The following is a 13,762-nucleotide window of genomic DNA, read 5'->3' as shown; positions in this document are numbered from 1 at the left end:
TGTTGCTGCTATGGGTGGCCCAACCAGTTATTAGGTTTAGGGGGCAATCACTTTTTCACACAGGGCCATGATGGTTTGGATTTTTTTTCACCTTTAAATAATAAACACCTTCATTTACAAATTGCATTTTGTGTTTGCTTGTGTTGTCCTTGACTATTGTTTAAATTGGTTTGATGTTCCGAAACACTTAAGTGTGACAAACATGCAAAGGAACAGGAAATGAGGAAGGGGGCAAACACTTTTTCACACCACTATATATATATATATATATATATATATATATATATATATACATATACACACACACACACACATACACACACTAATTATACATATAGCTTTAGGCCCATAGCTGATGTCGAAAATGCAGTATCATTAAAAAATAGATAAATAAAAGACTCAACACCAACCAAATCCAAAAAGACTGGTATAATGTATCATCGGGAAAAAGCTTAGAATCAGCGACACTGGAGTGATTAACAAAGCAGCATTGCTATGACAGGACTTTACCCTATGGTGAGGTGACAATCCCGATTGCTACAGCAAGGTGATGGAAGACTAGGGGCCAGGGAATTGCCCTACAGGGCATCAGATCAACAAGTCTGTATGCTGTGTGTAAAGCGAATGCCTAGTACACACAATGAGAAAATGGGCTGAAAATAACCAGAATCGGAGCCGATCGCTTGATAATCTAATCGTTAGTACACAGCTTCCAACATTTGATCACAATATCAGACAAAAGTGTACGAAGGAACATGAATGAGAATTTTCTCATTTGGAGACTCAAAAGATTTTCGTGCAATTAGTATGGTGTTTGTACAACGCAAATTGAGCCAACAAGACCACACATGATCGGAAACAAAGACTCGAAAGAAGAAAAAGGGTCATGAAAAAAATCGTCTACCAAAATAAAAAAATAAAAAAAAAACACAATTCTCAAAATAAAAATCATAGTTTGCATTTTGTGAAAAATATTCTGTTATGTTGATAGCCCTGGGGAATATTATTTAAAGCGCTGTGCAAACTGTTGGTGCTATATACAGTGCCTTGAAAAACTATTCATACCCCTTGACATTTTCCACATTTTGTCATGTTACAACCAAAAACGTAAATGTAGTTTGTTGGAATTTTATGCGATGGACCAACACAAAGTGGAACATAATTGTGAAGTGGAAGGAAAATGATAAATGGTTTTCAATTTGTTTGTTTTTTTTACAAATAAATATGTGAAAAGTGTGGGGTACATTTGTATTCAGCCCCTCTGAGTCAATACTTTGTAGAACCAACTTTCCCTGCAATTACAGCTGCAAGTCTTTTTGGGGATGTCTCTACCAGCTTTGCACATTTAGGCTAGGTTCACACTGAAGCGATGCGGGAACGCCACGAATCCGCGGCAGGTTCCCGCATCGCATGCCTCCCGCTGGCAGTTCACACTGCCCTATGCGGACTGCTGGGAGCGTCAGTGAAACCTTAATGACACCCCCAGATCAGTTCGCATATCGCAGTGCGATCTGCAAACTCGGACAGGAATCGGATCGCATGGTGTGAACACCCATGCGATCCGATTCTGCTGCGGACCAAAAAAAGGGTCCTGTGCGAGTTTGGAGCGGGTGCGATGCGAATTCAGCCATACTATCTGTATGGCTGAACTCGCATCGCACAGAGATCGGATGTGATTTGCACTGCAGTGCGGTGCGAATCATATCCGGGTCTCCTAGCCGCAGCAGTGTGAACCCAGCCTTAGAGAGATATTTTTGCCCATTTTTCCTGCAAAATAGCTCTGTCAGATTGGATGCAGAGCGTCTGTAAACAGCAAGTCTTGCCACAGATGCTCTTGTTGGATTTAGGTCTGGACTTTGACTGGGCCATTCTAACCCATGAATATGCTTTGATCTAAGCCAAGGCTAGGCAACCTTCGAGAGACGAAGATCTACTTGAACAACACTGATAAAGTAGTCAAAGATCACTGGGTACAGTGTCGTTCCCCCCCAAAAAAAAAATCAAAAAACGGTAAGATCAACCTTTTTTTTTTTTTTCACTCAGAACATGAAATGAGTATTACTAGAGTGCAGTGCTTAGGAGTACGTTATGCTGAGAATGCAGGGTTCAGGAGTGCGTTGCAGTCAGAATGCAGGGATGGGGGGGTTATGTGATGGGTGGTAGAGGATACTGCTAGTTTGGCCAGCTCCTCCTCCCACCCTCCGTCCTGAGATGTGCTTCCTCCTGGTCTCTGCTGTTCATCGATCACAGCCGCAGAGAAGGCCGGAGGCTGGTAGGAGAGCCTGGGGAGACAAAGATCGGCACACATAGAAGGCTGGGGTCAGCGGAGTAGGAACCTGTTCGTGGTCCACCTGTCACCTGCTGGCGGTTGACGGGTGGACCACGATCAACGGGTTGCGACCCCCAATCTAAACCATTCCATTGTAGCTCTGGCTGTACATTTAGGGTCGTTGTCCTTCTGGAAGGTGAACCTCCACCCCAGTCTCAAGTCTTTTGTAGTCTAACTTTTTCTTCCAAGATTGACCTGTATTTAGCTCCATCCATCAACTCTGACCAGCTTCCCTGTCCCTGCTAAGGAAAAGCATCCCCACAACATGATGTTGCTACCACCATGTTTCGCTGTGTTCAGGGTGATATGCAGTGTTAGTTTTCCACCACACATAGCATTTTGCTTTTAGGCCAAAAACTTCAATTTTGTCCTTATCTGAGCAGAGCACCTTCTTCCACATGTTTGCTGTGTCCCCCACATGGCTTCTTGCAAACTGCAAACAGGACTTCTTATGGCTTTCAACAATGGCTTTCTTGTCACTCTTCCATAGATCTCTGCAGCTCCTCCAGAGTTACCATGGGCCTCTTGGCTGCTTCTCCGATTAATGCTCTCCTTGCCCGTCCTGTCAGTTTAGGTGGATGGCCATGTCTTGGTAGGTTTACGGTTGTGCCATACTCTTTCCATTTTCAGGTGATGGATTGAACAGTGCTCAGGGAGATGTTCAAAGCTTGGGATTTTTTTTTTTTTTTTTTATAACCTAACCCTGCTTTAAACTTCTCCACAATGTGATCCCTGTCTGCTGTGTTCCTTCATGATGCTGTTTGTTCACCAAGGTTCTCTAACACCTGAGGGCTTCACAGAACAACTGTATTTATAACCAAGATTAAATTACAGACAGCTGGACGCTATTTACTAATGAAGCGAATTCTGATAGCAATTGATTCCACTAGATTTCAGTTAGGGGTATCAGAGTAAAGGGGGCTGACTACAAATGCACGCCACACTTTTCACATATTTATTTGTAAAAAAAAATTGAAAACCCTTTATCACTTTCCTTCTACTTCACAATTATGTGCCAATTTGTGTTGGTCTATCACCTAAAATCCCAATAAAATACATTTATATTTTTGGTTGTAAAAATGTTAAAAAAAAAAAAAAAATAAAAAAAACACGTTTTAAAGTATGAATACTTTTTCAAGACACTGTAAATCCTGTATGATAATAATGTATTATTATTGTAACGAGAAGAGGGGTCACACATACATGAGATCACTTTTAGTATGCCACTCGTTTTTGATAGGAGACTAGCGAGCAAAAAAAATTATTAAATAAAAAAAATTTAAAAAAAATTAAAAAAACACACAACATTATCGTTCTTCTAATTTTCTCATTGTGTGTAAAATGTCGTGTACACACGACCGGACTTTCCGGCAGAAAAGGTCAGACAGAATCATTCTGTCGGACTTTTCCGATCGTGTGTGGGCTTCATCTGACTTTTTCTTTCTAAAATTCTGATGGACCTAGAAATAGAACATTTCAAATCTTTCCGCTGGAACCAGTTCCTATCGAGAAAACCGCTTGTCTGTATGCTGTTCCGACAGACAAAAAACGGTGCAAGGCCAGCTATTGGCTACTGGCTATTGAACTTCCTTTTTATAGTCCCGTCATACGTCATCACGTTCTAAACGATCGGACTTTGGTGCGATCGTGTGTAGGCAAGTCTGTTTTGGCGGAACTCGACGAAAAGTCCTCCGCAGTTTAGTCCGTCGATAAGTCCACTCGTGTGTATGCGGCATTAGGCTTAACAGTTCTGAAGTCTAAATACAGAATAGTGGGGTAAGGCTACATTCAAACAGATTCAGATTCTGCCGTTGGTGAGAATCAGTGGATTCTCTAGAGCTGGGCGATTTTCTCAAAAAAATAAAATAAAATAAAAAAGAGCTTGATTCATGATTCAAATCAAGTTTTTTCTTGTTTTTTTTATTTTATGGACACCGCACCGGTCCTGAGCAGCTGCGGGCAGGAGTTTTTAGGCGAGGTCACGGCTTCGGCCTAGTCCGTGGTGTCTGGCCTCGCAGACTAGGCTGAAGTCGCGGCCTCGCCTAAAAACTCCTGCCTCGAGCTCCTCAGGACCGGCGTGGTGTCAGCGCCGTTCCTGGTGACATTTATTTTATTTTTTTTAAATCTATAAAAAAAGATTTGCTGAAATTTTTAATCGATTTGACCTCTCAACTCGATTCAAGATTTAAATAGATTTTAATTTCCCCAGCCCTATTCTCTAAACACTGCTGCACGCAATGGGGTTTATTTACTAAAGCTGGAGAGTGTAAAATCAGACTTACCTCTGCATAGAAACCAATTAGAGTCAAACTTCAACTTGTTTAATTAAGCTTTAGCAATAAAACCTGGAAACTGATTGGATTCTATACAGAAGCAAACTTGATTTGCACCCTTCAGCTGTAGTAAATAAATCCCAGTGTCTGCTAAGAGCAGTGGCTTTCAGATTTGTACTCTGTACAATCAATGGCCGCACTACTGCTGTGGGCACATGTAGCCACTCATCCAGCATGTAAAGAGAGCCTATGAATAATCCTGGATGCCCCAGTGTATGTCCAGAGATGGCCAGCCTGCCGACTATCAAATTACCCAAATAGCATCCCCATCTTATTGGATGCAGCTGGTGCTTGGCCGACATTTTGCTGTCCAAGTACTTTTTTTCATTAGAGGGATGTCCAGTAGGTGGCAGCCATCAGGGCCACTCAATGGGCAAACCAGCTGAAATTCACATAGCGTATGGCCATGATTAGTCACATTCAACTTGGCTTGTCCTGTAATGTTGAAGATGTTGGGTGGCTTCTTCAAGCCTCCAAGCTTGTAGGAATTTCATGAGGATTATCAGACTCAAAATCAGAGCTCAAAGCTCTTAAGACGTTCACATAGAGTTTCCAACTTGGATTTATCAATGCAAACAATGTCTGAGCTCTGAAATTATAAGAGGTTTGTGTGGAATATCCGACTTGTAAACCTGTACAATAGCATGCAAACACAACATCTAAGCTCCAAGCCCGTAGGGCAGGGATATGCAATTAGTGGACCTCCAGCTGTTGCAGAACTACAACTCCCATGAGGCATAGCAAGACTCTGCCAGCCACAAGCATGACACCCAGAGGCATGATGGGACTTGTAGTTTTGCAACAGCTGGAGGTCGGCTAATTGCATATCCCTGCCGTAGGGCGTTTCAAATGGAATGTTCAACTTGGAAATTCAAATGTACTGTCTATGATGGCACATGAACACAGCACCAGTGATCCAAACTCGTAGGGTGATCACAAGCAATTTATGTTCAGTACATACCAAGGATAAAATTCAAGGATTCCATGTGAACATTACAAGTGAACACCCTACCAGCTTGAAGCTTAGATGCCGAGTTTGCATGCCATTGTACAGGTGGTAAATACAGGTTTCAGAGTCAGAACTGCCATGTCAACGCCCTACGACATTGGTGCTCAACCTGTGGCCCTCCAGCTATTGTGAAACTACAAGTCCCATGAGGCATTGCACGGATTACAGGTAAAAGCATGACTTCCAAAGGCATGATGGGAGTTGTAGTTCTGCAACAGCTGAAGGGCCACAGGTTGAGCACCCATGCACTACGAGCTTCACACACAAAAGCTATATTCTGCAGAACACAAATTTGAGTTTCTGATTCGGACGTTCCATACGATCGCTCTATGAGTTTGGTGCTCTGGTGTTGGGTTGGTGTGTAGTTGTAGGCAGTAAACAAGTGTTTCTGCATCAGAAATCAACCTGGAGCACAGATGCTGGGTTATTGTTACAGCGCTATTACATTACATAGTTGAACAAAGACATCAGTCCAACCCGAGTGTCTACAATTGTTCCTGTACATCACACACTCACATCGGTCCCTACCCTAAAGGAGCCCACAATCCAAGGTCCCCATTCATATACTGGGGCCAATTTTGGACATAAGTCAATTACCCTACCAGAATGTCTTTGGAGTGTGGGAGGAAACTGGAGTACCCGGAGGAATCCTACGCAGGCACAGGGAGAACATGCAAACTCCAGGCAGGTAGTGTTGTGGTTGGGATTTTAACCAGCGACCCTTCTTACTGCTAGGCGAGAGTGCTACCCACTACACCACTGTGCCATTGTGCTACCGCAGAAATGGAAAATACAAGTTACCAAAGTTGAAGATTGCACGCGACCGCCCTATGAGCTCAGATGTTGTGTTCACGTGCCATTGTACAGACCATAAATATCGCACATTATTCCAAATGAACCTCTTGCGAGCTTTGAGCTACGATGCGTTCTCCATAATTAAGGATCAGCACGAAGGCAAGCAAACGCACCATAAAACCTCCAAGCACGCCAGACATTCACAGCAATGTAGGCTTGTAGTCTATGAATGCAACATCTGAGCTTGTATGGTGCTCACGTGCGATCTTCAGCTTGGAAACTTGTATATATACGCACTGGACAATTTATTAGATACACCTTGCTAGTACCGGATTGGACCCCCTTTTGCCTTCAGAACTGCCTTCATTTTTTGTGGCATAGATTCAACAAGGTGTTGGACACATTTCTCAGAGATTTTGGCCCATATTGACATGATAAAATTACGAAAGTGCGGCCCTCGCAAATGTTAATAAACACGTGTACCCAAGAGTGGATAAGTGCAGATGTAAATATACAAAGCAAAAAACATGTAAATAAAGTCCAAATAAATGTACTAAATGTTCTGATCCACAATGGGAAAAAAAAAAACTTTTGAAGTGCAATAGACCACAGACTCTCCAGGACTTTTCAGGTGCAGAAGCGCCACCCCCATGTGTCCCCATTCACCAAATGGTGATAACCCCCCAGCTTTGCAGTCTGGGGGTCACGTCAGGCTTATGTGATGGTATCCAGAGAAGCTCAGGAGTGGTGTGGAGCACATCAGATCAAAGGATTTCTTGTATTTCTCAGCAGAATCACCAGGCACCAAAATAGGATAAAAAAAAAAAAAATGAAACTAAGGCCTCTTTCACACGGCTGATCCGTTCAGGTCCGCCTGTCTGTTTTTTCAGAATGACCTGAACGGACGCTCCATAGACCTCTGGTGGAGCGTCAGATGTCAGCGGTGACATGTCAGCTGACATCCGACCAGCTCCGAAAAAGTGCGACGGAGGAAAAGCCTACTTTTCCATCCGTCATCGGATTGGAGGACGACGGACTCTGTGGTCCGTCCTCATCCAATCTCCCATAGGGGAGAGCGGCGCTCTGACGGGTCTGTCCCTACAGTGTGCAGAGACAGACCTGTCATCTTCTTACTCAGCAGGGATTGACGGAGCGTTCCCCACTGAGCAAGCGGATATCCACGGGGTGGATCAGCACGGATCCGCCCCGTATGAAAGAGCCCTAATAGTGAAAAGTACCGTTTGAAAAGAGATTTATTCCATATACAATGGGTATTACAAAATAGTTGATAAAAACAGGCATGTAAAGGGATTAGAGATGGATCCGGACACTGATCACGGCGTTCCAGAAACCAGGAAGTGCGTTCCAAGGAGCAGGAAATTACATCAGTGCCACCGGAAATACGTCGACATGTTTCGTCAACCTACAGGGCGTTATCAAAGGTATTTGCTTTGATTTTTCACATCTGCACTTATCCACACTTGGTTACACATGTTTATTAACATTTGCGAGCGCCACATTTTCATAATTTTACATTTCTAGTGAGTAGCACTTTGTGTGCGGCAGCTGCTTTAGTTTTGTTTTCACTGTTTTTTCACCATTGAGCGCGAGTTAAAATGTTATATTATTCACATATTGACGTGATAGCATCTAACAGTTGTTTCAGATTTATCGGCTGCACATCCATGATGTGATTCTCCCATTCCACCACATCCCAAAGGTGTCCTATTAGATTGAGATCTGACGACTGTAGAGGTCATTGGAGTACAGGGACCTCATTGTCATGTTCAAGAAACCAGTGGTGAGATGATTTGAGCTTTGTGACATGGTGCATTATCCTGCTGGAAGGAGCCATCAGAAGATGAGTACACTGTAGTCATAAAGAGATGGACATGGTCAGGAACAATACTCAGGTAGGCCGTAGTGTTTAAACAATGCTCATTTGGTATGAAGGAGTCCAAAGTGTGCCAAGAAAATATCCCTCACACCATTACACCACCACCAGCCTGAACTGTTGATACAAGGCAGGATGGATCCATGTTTTCATGTTGTTAACACCAAATCCTGCCCCTACCATCTGAATGTTGCAGCTGAAATTGAGACTCATCAGACCAGGTAACGTTTTTTCCAATCTTCTGTTGTCCAATTTTGGTGAGCCTGTGCCAATTGTAGCCTCTGTTTCCTGTTCATAGGGCTCCTTCACACAAACGTATCAGTGTACGGAGCCCGCTCTGCTCAGCCGGGATTGGTCCGTCGATCACTGCAGAGCAGGAAGATGACAGGTCCATCTCTGCATGCTGTGTAGGGACGGACCTGTCAGAGCGCCGCTCTCCCCTATGGGGGAATCAGATGCCGATGGACTGTACGGTCCGTTGTCATCCAATCTGCAGACAGAAAAACAGGTTTTTCCTCCATCACACTTTTTCGGATCAGAGCGGGTCGGGTGTCAGCGGACATGTCACCGCTCACATCGTCCCTCCATAGAGGTCTATGGAGCGTCCATTCGGGCCCACCTAAAAAACTGACAGGTGGACCTGAACGGATCATCCGTGTGCAAGAGTGGCACCCGGTGTGGTCTTCTGCTGCTGTATCACATCTGCTTCAAGGTTTGCTGTGTTGTGCGATCAGAGATATTATTCCGTATACCTTGTCTGTAACAAGTGGTTATCTGAGCTACTGTTGCCTTTCTATCATCTCTGCCCATTCTCCTCTGACTTTTGAAATTAACAAGGTGTTTTCCTCCACACAACTGCCGCTCACTGGATATTTTCTCTTTTTCAGACCATTCTCTATAAACCCGAGAGATGGTTGTGCATGAAAATCCCAGGAGATCAACAGTTATGGAAATACTCAGAACAGCCCGTCTGGCACCAACAACCATGCCATGTTCAAAGTCACTTAAATCTAATTTCTTCCCTATTATGGTCCTTGGTTTGAACTTCAGCAAGTCATATTCACCATGTCTAGATACCTAGATGCACTGAGTTGCTGCCATGTGATTGGCTGATTGGCAATTTGTGTTACCCAGGAATTAAACAGGTGTACCTAATAAAGTGGCCGGAAAGTGTGATTGGAGAATCTGAGCTCCAAGATGGTTTCCACCTCAGAGACTCATAATTATCATCTGTAGGATGGCACATGGACACAGCATTGGAGCGCAAAGGGCGGTCACAAGAAATATCTGCCTTGAAAAACCCCAATTTACTGCCCGCATGATATCATGCCATCGCAGCATCTATACGCCAAGATCACAGGGTGCTCATGTGGAATTTTCAACTTGGAAACTCAAATTTACTATCCGTACAATAGGAGGTGATTGTAGCATCAGAACTTAAAGGAGTTCTAAAGGCCGAAGGTTTTTTTTTATCTTAATGCTTTGTATGCATTAAGATAAAAAGCTTTGTGTGTGTGTAGCAACCCCCTTCAGCCCCCCTAATACTTACCTGAGCTCCATCTCTGTCCACGAGTGTCGAGATTCTGCCTCCTGTTTGGATGCGACACAGCAGTGGTGCAATTGGCTCCTGCTGCTGTCAAAGTCAGTCAGCCAGCCAATCAGGAGTGATAGGGGCGGGGCCTCTGTGTTCCCAGCTAGCATAGTTGGGAAGAGATGTATTGCAGTGTGATCTGGATTGAAAACATTCAGGGGAGCCCAAAGGAGACATGCAGGGTCTTTTAGATCTTGTATGTCTCCTTAAAGAGAACCTGTCATCACAGAGGGGACTTTGTCCTCTTCTGTACAGCCAGAAAAGCGTGTGATCAGTTACAAGGCCACGTTCACACTGAGGCGTCTTACAGGCGTTTTTGCTCTAAAAGTAGCGCCTGAAAACTGCCTCTTCTGCAGCCCCAGTGTGAAACCCTGAGTGCTTCCCCCTGGGGCGGTGTGCTGGCAGGACAGGAAAAAAAAAAAAAAAAAGTCCTGCAAGCCACATCTTTGGGGCGGTGCGACACCCCTCCTAAACTGCCCCTGCCATTGAAATCAAGCTTCAGCAGCGGCGCGTTGTGGGCACTTTTAACACTTCATCGGCCACTAGTGGGGGTAAAAGTGCCCCGCTAGCGGCCGAAAATCACCGCTAAAACGAAGGTAATGCACCGCTAAAACTAGCGGCGCTTTACCGCTAACGCAATCGCAGCCTCAGTGTGGATGTGGCCTAACATCAGCCATTTGATGGTTTGACAGTTTGGTTGAGGACACAAGAAAATATGACAGTTATCAATCCTGACATTCCAGGAATTGAACTGTTATTTGAAACTGTTAACCACTTCCTATCCGAGCCAATTCTGGCACTTCCCTTCTAATGTAATAATCTATTTTTTTTCTAGAAAATGACTTAGAATCCCCAAACCTTAGTGCTCATGCACATGGATGTTTTAAAAAACTGGCTGCAAAGCTAGCTCTGACACCTGGAAAAATCGGCCTTAAAAACGCGTTTTGCAATGGCGTTTTTGCACGTTTTTTAGCGTTAGCGTTAAGTAGCGTTTTTTAAAGAAACACATCTCTTGGCTATAGCACTCCCAAATTTCCCACAATGCCACAGAAAACAAAGAAAATATGTTGCGTGTTTTTACAGCTCTAGCTCCGCGCCACGGAACGCACTGGTCCTGGGTTTTTTTTTTTACAGCTTAAAAACGCCTATGCCATTTGCAGCTCAAAAACGCCTAGGTGGTCATGAAGCCATAGACTAAAATGGACAGCCGTTTTTAAGCTGCAAAAATATTTTTTTTATGTCACACGGTATTTGTGCAGCAATTTTTAAAAAATGTTTTGGGTAAAAAATAAAAAAAAACACTCAAGAAACTAAAAGTAAAAAAAAAAAAAAAATTTTTTTGTATAATGTGAATGATGTTACGTCGCATAAATAGATACCCAACAGGGCGCTCCTGGCACTTCCTCTTCTGGGGTCCCCCCTCCCCCGCAGGCGCTCCTGGCCCCTCCTCTTCTGGGTTTCCCCCCTCCCCGCAGGCGCTCCTGGCCCCTCCTCTTCTGGGTTTCCCCCCTCCCCGCAGGAGCTCCTGGCTCCTCCTCTTCTGTGGTCCCCCATCCCCTATAGGCGATCCTCCTCTTCTGGGGTTTCCCCCCTCCCCCACAGGCGCTCCTGGCTAATCCTCTTCTCAGGTTTCCCCTCCCCCACAGGCGCTCCTGGCTCCTCCTCTTCTGGGGTTTCCCCCCTCCCCCGCAGGCACTCCTGGCTAATCCTCTTCTGGGGTTCGCCCTCCCCCGCAGGCGCTCCTGGCTCCTCCTCTTCTGGGGTTTCCCCTCCCCCGCAGGCGCTCCTGGTCCCTCCTCTTCCGGGGTTCGCCCTCCCCCGCAGGCACTCCTGGCTAATCCTCTTCTGGGGTTCGCCCTCCCCGCAGGCACTCCTGGCTAATCCTCTTCTGGGGTTCCCCCTCCCCCGCAGGCGCTCCTGGTCCCTCCTCTTCCGGGGTTCCCCCTCCCCCGCAGGTGCTCCTGGCCCCTCCTCTTCTGTGTCGGTCACCATAGCAACCCCTTGCTATGGTGGTGCCCCCTGATCCGGGCTGTGTGAATCCATAGACATATGGAGCCTCCTACCGGCTTTCATCTACGATGCGTTTTAGACTCCTTTCACACCACACCGCCCATAGTGTCGGCGGTAAAACGCCGCTATTTTTAGCAGCGTTTTACCGGCCGGATTTGCGGCGCATTTCGGGCGCTAGCGGGGCGCTTTTACCCCCACTAGCGGCCGAGAGAGGGTTAAAACTGCCAGCAATACGCCGCAATAGCGGCATTTTGCCAGCGGTATTACAGCGCTGCCCCATTGATATCAATGGGGAGCAGCGGTGGATGAGCGGTAAACACACCGCTCCTTCACCGCTCCAAAGAAGCTGCTGGCAGGACTTTTCCCTGATGTCCTGCCAGCGCACCGCTGTATAGTGAATGCCCTCTGGGCTTTCACACTACAGAAAATGGTGCAGCTTCTTTAGGGCGGATTGCAAGCGCTATTTCTAATGCTATAGCGCCTGCAAAACGCCCTGGTGTGAAAGGGGTCTTACAGTCGGTACGACGGCAAGTGAAGGCGCCATCCGATCTCCAAGCTGGCCATGGATCTAGAATAGTCTCTGTGCAGACTGGTATGTGTGGGTCTGTGGGGAGGAGTGTTGGGTGTGAGGACAATGATCCCCTCCCCCCATCACTGGAGTGGATGGTATTTATCGCAGTCAGGTCTTTTCTATGGCGCTTGTCCCCTCCCCCCCCCCAGCTGTCATTCGCCTTCTCTCTAGGTTTGCCCCCCGCCGGCTCCCGTCCTCCTCTAAGCCTCGTTGTTCTCCGCGGATCGCACCGGCTGTAGAGGAGGAGGGGGAGACCTCTGACACCGGACACCACACACACACTGCCCGGGCTCTCCGCTCACCTCATAGTGCTTCATGATTCCACCCGGCTCAGCCGCAGCGCCCCACACCTAGCCGTTACCTGCCAGACCTCCAGCCACAGGCGGGGCAAGAGGGTGACAAGGGGGGAAGGGTCACTCAATGAGGGCCTCCAGACTGGCTTGAGAGGGCGTGTCGTTCAGCGTCAAGCCAATTACCGCTCGCGTCCCCTTCTACGGGCGGAATTAGAGTAAGGTGCATGGGCGGGACGTTCTGGGTGACCGACTCTGTGGGAGCCAATAGAGAGCCGGAGTAACGGAGAGACGCCACTCGCCCAATAGGTTGCGGCAAGGGGCGGGGCACAGAGTAGTGATAGGCAGCTGTCATGCTATTTGTAGTGCGGGGTGTGTGGCTCAGACTGGGCGAGGGTGACGGGAGGTGACTTCCCATGCTGGAGTCCGGGGGGGAGACAGAGACCTTCCCGGACAATTCTACACACTGGAATCACACCCCCTACAACTCACACTCTATGGAGCCTGAGAGATGGACAACCTCTGATGACATCACAAGTACATTGCACCCTATACACTGTGCTGTACATTACACGCTCCAGATCACTGCACCCTATACACTGTGCTGTACATTACACGCTCCGGCTCACTGCACCCTATACACTGTGCTGTACATTACACGCTCCGGATCACTGCACCCTATACACTGTGCTGTACATTACACGCTCCGGATCACTGCACCCTATACACTGTGCTGTACATTACACGCTCCGGATCACTGCACCCTATACACTGTGCTGTACATTACACGCTCCGGCTCACTGCACCCTATACACTGTGCTGTACATTACACGCTCCGGATCACTGCACCCTATACACTGTGCTGTACATTACACGCTCCGGATCACTGCACCCTATACACTGTGCTGTACATTACACGCTCCGGATCACTGCACCCTAT

At 46.5% G+C, this 13,762-nt stretch overlaps 1 protein-coding gene across 1 annotated transcript in view; it reads right to left on the bottom strand.

Annotated features, from left to right (window-relative positions):
• Positions 1–12,991, bottom strand: part of TECR (trans-2,3-enoyl-CoA reductase) — a 62,200-nt gene extending 49,209 nt beyond the window's left edge. Inside the window, exon 1 of the mRNA XM_077470104.1 lies at positions 12,835–12,991. Within this exon, the coding sequence (XP_077326230.1) occupies positions 12,835–12,849 (15 nt within the window). The 5' untranslated portion in view covers positions 12,850–12,991. The remainder of the gene's footprint in view (positions 1–12,834) is intronic.
• Between the last annotated feature and the right edge of the window lie 771 nt (positions 12,992–13,762).

The sequence above is a fragment of the Lithobates pipiens genome, unplaced genomic scaffold (genome assembly GCF_037356315.1).
Source record: "Lithobates pipiens isolate NorthernLeopardFrog02 unplaced genomic scaffold, aLitPip1_a1.2 Scaffold_8, whole genome shotgun sequence".
In the NCBI taxonomy this organism is placed as follows: Eukaryota; Metazoa; Chordata; class Amphibia; order Anura; family Ranidae; genus Lithobates; species Lithobates pipiens.
This window is presented reverse-complemented; position numbering and strand designations above follow the sequence as displayed.